This window comes from Silene latifolia, chromosome Y, assembly GCF_048544455.1.
Source record: "Silene latifolia isolate original U9 population chromosome Y, ASM4854445v1, whole genome shotgun sequence".
NCBI lineage: Eukaryota > Viridiplantae > Streptophyta > Magnoliopsida > Caryophyllales > Caryophyllaceae > Silene > Silene latifolia.
In genome coordinates this window covers 205773129-205779272 of record NC_133538.1, presented here as the reverse complement: position 1 = coordinate 205779272, position 6144 = coordinate 205773129, and the positions used below count along the sequence as shown (strand labels likewise).

At 36.7% G+C, this 6144-nt stretch overlaps 2 protein-coding genes across 2 annotated transcripts; one reads left to right on the top strand and one right to left on the bottom strand.

Moving 5' to 3' along the window:
- Positions 1-2560: 2560 nt before the first annotated feature.
- LOC141629940 (F-box/LRR-repeat protein At1g06630-like) lies at positions 2561-3856 on the bottom strand. The gene has a single exon (XM_074442851.1). The coding sequence runs from the start codon at positions 3854-3856 to the stop codon at positions 2561-2563; it is 1296 nt and encodes a 431-aa protein (XP_074298952.1).
- Positions 3857-4581: 725 nt separating this feature from the next.
- On the top strand, positions 4582-5973 carry LOC141629939 (F-box/FBD/LRR-repeat protein At5g22700-like). The gene has a single exon (XM_074442850.1). It carries the CDS (start codon positions 4582-4584, stop codon positions 5971-5973), a length of 1392 nt encoding a protein of 463 aa, XP_074298951.1.
- The last annotated feature ends 171 nt before the right edge of the window (positions 5974-6144 follow it).

Here is a 6144-nt window from a genome sequence, read left to right as displayed (position 1 = left end):
ATTTTTAATCTTTGTTGGAGAATAATTTAAAGCATATTTGCTCTATATAAAACAAAAATATAAATTTATATTTTAGATTTGTGAAAAAAAAAATATAATTTGAGAAATTTATAAAATGAAATTATTAGCTTAGTGATAAAAAAAAATTCATTAATATACACATTTCATGACATTACTAAATTTTATTAAATAGTTTTGTAGTTCAATATTTTTTTTCACGGCAAAATATAATAATGTGAAATATGAAAACTTAATGAGGTGTTAATTTAGCAGCATAAGTAATAAAAAAAATAAAGACTCTATAAATACCACGCATTCATTGTGCGAGATCTAAATTAGTATTTAAATAAATGTATTAAATTTATTTGGGATATTCTACATGGTAGATTGGTAGCACTATATTTTTTTATATTTTAAGGGGTACCCCTCCTTTCCTACTAAAAAACTTTGACCGCGCATAATTCATGGTAATGAAATCGGAACGCGGCGTAACTGTTTTTTCAAATTGATCGTTTTTCCGAGATATTTGATTTAAAAAAAAATTGTCACTTTATGAACTTGTTGCAAGAGTGATGGTCGGTCAAATACTTTTAACCAAATAAACTTTGACTGACTATAGCTCATGGATACGAGTTCATAAAGTAACGATTTTTTTTTTCAAATTGATCATCTATACGAGATGTTTAGTCTGGAAAAAAGATTAGTCGTTTTTGGAGTTCGTAACCAAGAATTATAGACAGTCAAAAATTTCTAGCTCAAAACGAGGGTAGAATATACAAAAACAAAGGGATAGCCTATAGAATATCCCAATTTTTTTTTGGAGAGAATATCCCAATTTATTTTCATTTGCGGTAAAAGTCAAATTAGGTTATACACAGTCAAATCATAACTCAACCAAAACACTGGGAAGATCTTGTGAAAGAGTGAAAACCCTTAAACGCTAAAGTCCTGAACTCTCTTTAGCCACTTTAAACCACATCGATGGCCGTCGAAGAAAAGGCGAAGAAGAGACGGAGGAAAAATAACAACTTTCAAAGTGAAGAACAAACAAATGACCTGCTGAGTTCACTCCATGACGATTTACTTATCGTAATTATCTCCTGTCTTCCTCTTCGATCAGCCGTTGTCACCGGGTTACTATCCAGTCGATGGCGTGGTCTATGGAAGAACATATCCTCCATTATCATAAGCGATCGTAAGTCCGATTATAAGTTTATATTTTCTGATGTTTTTCTTAACGTCATGTTGCAAATTAATTCCCCTTTCATCCATCGTTTCCATCTCGATTTTGATGGCAATTTTTCGAGCAAGCATTGGCGGCCTCCTGACTATTCTTGGCTTCGCCGAATTTGTGACTGGAATGTCTGTGAACTCAATTTTACGCGCCCCTCTTATTTTTATGGTAAGTATAAGCTTATATTACCGAGTTATATTTTTCAAACGCGGTCACTGGTATCCATCGAGTTGGACTCGATGGTCGATTGGGAGTTACCTAACGATGCTGATTCCATCATTTTACCCAATTTGAAGAAGCTAAGCCTTAATTTTTCTTATATTCGTTGCGAGTTCCTGGGAAAACTAATCAAATCTTGTCTATCGCTTGAAGAGTTGTCTTTAGATCAGTGCCTAGAGTAAAAGCAAAATTGTGATTAACACCCCAAAATTAGAGTATCTGAATGTTTGTGCTCCGTTAGCTGCGATAGTTTGCCTCGAGGAAGAACCAATTGCGTTGCGTGAAGCTAAACTCCAAGTTACTGAAAAGCATCATCATCTAGACGATGAAGAAAAGAAGTCGATGTCAAAATTTTACGAAGCGATTTCTAGTGTTGGCTTGATTACATTGGATGTTGCAGTACTAGATTGCATATGTACCGTGTTTTGCAATGTAAATAGGGTTACGTTAAACATGAAACAATACGTCGATACCCTTGATAGTAATTTAGTGTTGTCATTACTAGACTTGTGCCCCGTGCTAGACGTTTTTGCTCTAAAACTTGAAGGCGTTTGTACTAATACTAAGAATATACCGTGGTTGAAACTCCCCTCACATTCTAGCCGTTTTTGCTTTAGTGTTTTTTTTTTCTTTTTTTTACAATAGTGAATGTTGCATCTTATGCAAAAGTATACTTTTCATTGTTTAAGTTGCCGTTTATATTATCTTACAAAGTTACAATAGGCAGGAGTCTTTAATTTGAAACATTGCGATACAATGAGTCAATGATTGTTTAAGTTGCCGTTTATATTATCTTACAATTATTGTTGGTTTCGTGATGTTTCCGCTGCAAGTTCATAACTCTTGACAATTTTCGTATCATAAATTAAATAGATGTTTCTCATAAAATCGATAAGTTAACAGATAGAGTTAAGCATAAATTACAGAGTACATATAAATACCATAGAAACATGCAGATGTCAGCTAGTTTAACGGGTATAGTCATGGGGGTGATACACTCATGACCACAGTTCAAACCCCGTCAGTAGCATATTCACGCATGTGACTCCCTTCACACACAAAAAAATACGATAAAATTGCTAGGAATTAAAAGGCAGAGGGATAACTTCATCTACTGCTTGTCAACCTTTTCAACCGACTATTCGAAACATATTTGTGAAACATCCCTACAAATTCAACCTCAAATTGCGTTGATGCCATATAATACTTGCATAGTAGCTTGCACAAATTCAACTCCTCTTTTCGTCTAAGATTTAAATTACTTTTCTGTGCGAAATGTTTAGGACAGCCCACCCTTAAACAAAAGTGATCTATGTCTATTTCGCCGCTTAACAAGTACCGTACTAGCTTTAGGAATGATTGTGCAACCTTATGATATGTCCAGCCACCTTCGATCTCTATCCTATTGAGTACTCGTCGTGAGATTCCTCCTATACGGCCAGGATTCACGAGGGTTGTCTGTGTATCCTCGTTACTTATATCCCACAAGTCTACGGTAAGAACGTCTAATAAAGGACACAACTCGATTAATGACAGCACGATCTCAATGTTGTGGCACAATTTCATATTTAGTGCAAGTCGATTTACGTTGCCAAAGACGGTAGACACATTATCTAGTACAAAAACGTCAAGCTTGAGGAACCTAACATTACTAATAGCCCCATAAAATTCCGACATTGCCTTGTTTTGATCCTCGGATAAATGTTCATTGCTGCCGCTGTTAATTTCTGCTTCATAGAACGAAAGAGGTTTCTGTTCAAAGCGAAATATGACGGATTTTAGAGTATGCGTAACCAACTGCTCCAACTTTGGGGTATTAAGCACAACTATGATATTCCATATAATACTTGTGTGGATATCCAACCGTCTTAAATTTCGATTGGAAATCATAATATCATGTTGAAATCCGTCGCAATATAAGAATTCTAAAAGCAAATCCTCGAGAGATGGACAAGCCTTCAATAGCGTTGCCAGCAACTCAAAATCGAAAGGAAATTGGTTAAGCAACAATCTTTTCAAATTTGGAAGATTGATTTGATCAGGCAACTGCAAACCAAATATCGACGTTAACTTGAGTTCACGGACATTGCGGTCACAAGCTTGCCGAAGCAAAGAATCCAAAAGAGGCGGCCAGATGCTGTTTTTACCTTGATCTATTGATTCGATAACAAAACGGTCTATTGACGGTGAGGTAATATGCGTCATGAACTCAGGAAAGTACTTTAATTCATGGCTGCCTATATTTATAGAGGTCACGTTAGTCCAAAGACCACGCCATTGACGGGATAAAGACCCCGTAACGATGGCTAATCGCAGAGGAAGCAAAGAGATAATTTCGATAAGAATTTCGACAGGAAGAATGCTGAGCCTGTCATAGCTTTGTTTCCTACGTTTGATAGTCATCTCTGTTTTCTACGAAAAAGGTTTAAGCGTGTGTGGCATGTGTATTTGACCTAATTTTTTTTAACTTACGACTTCCGAGTCTAATGACCCGACTAGGGGTGTTAACGAGACGAGTCGAGCCCGAGCTTGGCCTTGCTCGGCTTGTGCTCAAGAACCAAAACTCGAGCTCGAGCCGGTTTCGAGCTTACCCGAGCTTGAAAAAAAAGTTGCTCGTTATCAAGCTTGCGATTTTTAATGTGAGCTCAAGCCAAACTCAAGCCCAAACCGAGCCTATATATAATTTGCAAATTTTTTGAGTTTTTTCCCCGATATTTTCAATAAGAAGGCAAGAATGTTGTATGTAGAAATAATTGGCAAATCAGCGAGACATTTGATATGTGTGATACAAATATATAATCATGATAGAATATTTTTATAACATATGAGCAATATCTTAAAGCGGCATTCATGATAGAATATTTTTATAACATATGAGCAATATCTTAAAGCGGCGTTTATGTAAACTTCTTTTTCTATTGTTTTTGGCTCTTATAGCTTCTTTGTTTTCCTTTTCTTGGCAAAAATTTAAGGAAACTCTGTTTATGTAAACTTCTTATTATTTTTGGGGTAAAAGTAATTTATCTTATACTCCATTTATTCCGTATATAAGCAAAAGAAAGAGACAAAAATTAGGTCAAGAACACGCTTAAACCCTGAAGCTTGAAATTTGTTTAGGCCTTAAAAGAATGGAGATGGGCGTCAAACTTAGTAATCATAGCGTAGATAGGCTGAGTTCCCTCTCCGACGACGTTATTATCGAAATCATCTCTTTCCTTCCTCTCCAATTTGCCATCGTTACGGGGTCATTATCCCGTCGATGGTGTGGTCTTTGGACTAAAGTAACCTCTATAAATATAAAACTCCCTGATTTCAAGAATTTTCCTGACTTCATGTCACATATTACCTCACCGTCAATCTACCGTTTCTTCGTCAAATATGCGGTTGAAGTTGACGACTCAATCTCGCTCTCTCTTTTGGATTTTTGGTTTCGACAAGCTTGTGACCGCAACGTCCGTGAACTCAAGTTAGCATGTCCTCCTCGTTTTAAGGGTTGCAGCTACCGTAAGAATATATTGCCAAGTTTTGTTTTACAAACGCATTCGCTGACGTCAATTGAGTTATACTTCGTATATAATTTGCAGTTGCCTGATGATGGACAAATCAATCTTCCTAATTTGAAGAGATTACGATTTACACGCTATCGTGTTGATTTGAAGTTGTTGGGAACGTTAATCGAGGCTTGTCCATCTCTCGAAGATTTGTCTTTAATAGATTTCTTCTTTATGTGGACACCGGAACGTGACGACATTAAGGTTTTCAATCGAAATTTACGACGGCTAGTTATCGACACAGGTTGTATCGAAGATAGACGTTTTGCAGTTGTGATTAATGCCCCAAAGTTAGAGCAGTTGGTTTGCCATACTGTAAAATCCGCCATCTTTAGTTTCGAAGTTAAACCTTCAGCGTTGTGTGAAGTAAAAATCGAATTCATCAACCACAACGTTAGACTACAAAGCCGGGATGAAAAGAAAGTAATGTCAGAGTTTTATCAGGCAATTAGTAATGTAAGTTCCCTCACACTTGATGATTATGTACTTCATAAGGTGTCGTCGACCGTGTTTTGCAACGTAACTCGATGTACACTAATTATGAAAAAATGGTATAACATCAAGACCGTGGCGTCATTATTAGAGTTGTGCCCTTTGTTAGATGTTCTGACCCTAAAATTCGATTGGGATAGACGTATCACGAGAGAGAGGAACCTCGGGAAGCCTAACCGTAAAAGAACCTCACGACGAGTACTCAAGAGACTAGAGATTGAAGCGTACTGTACGACTTATCGCAAGCCTGGAAAATCATTCTTAAAACTAGTACAATACTTGTTAAGTGGTGCCATAGATTTGGAGCACTTCTACTTTAGGGCAGTTGGTCCCAAATTTTTCACAGAGGAAGTTCGAAAAAGGATGGAATCGAAATTGTGCAAGCTAATATGCGAGTGTCCTATGGCATCAAGTGGGTGTAAGGTTCAATTTGAAGGGATGTTTCATAAATATGTTTCAAGATCGAATCAAGGTTGATCGGAAAGTAATAGATGAAGTAATCTTGGCAGTCAAATTCCTTACGATTTTATGGTATTTAGTACTTCCTCCGTTCCAATCATTAGCTTCTTAATCCAACGAAAACCTCTTCCATACACAAGTCCGAATACAAATTCCTTAGAACATGTCAAAGCAAGTCGGACTCCCATG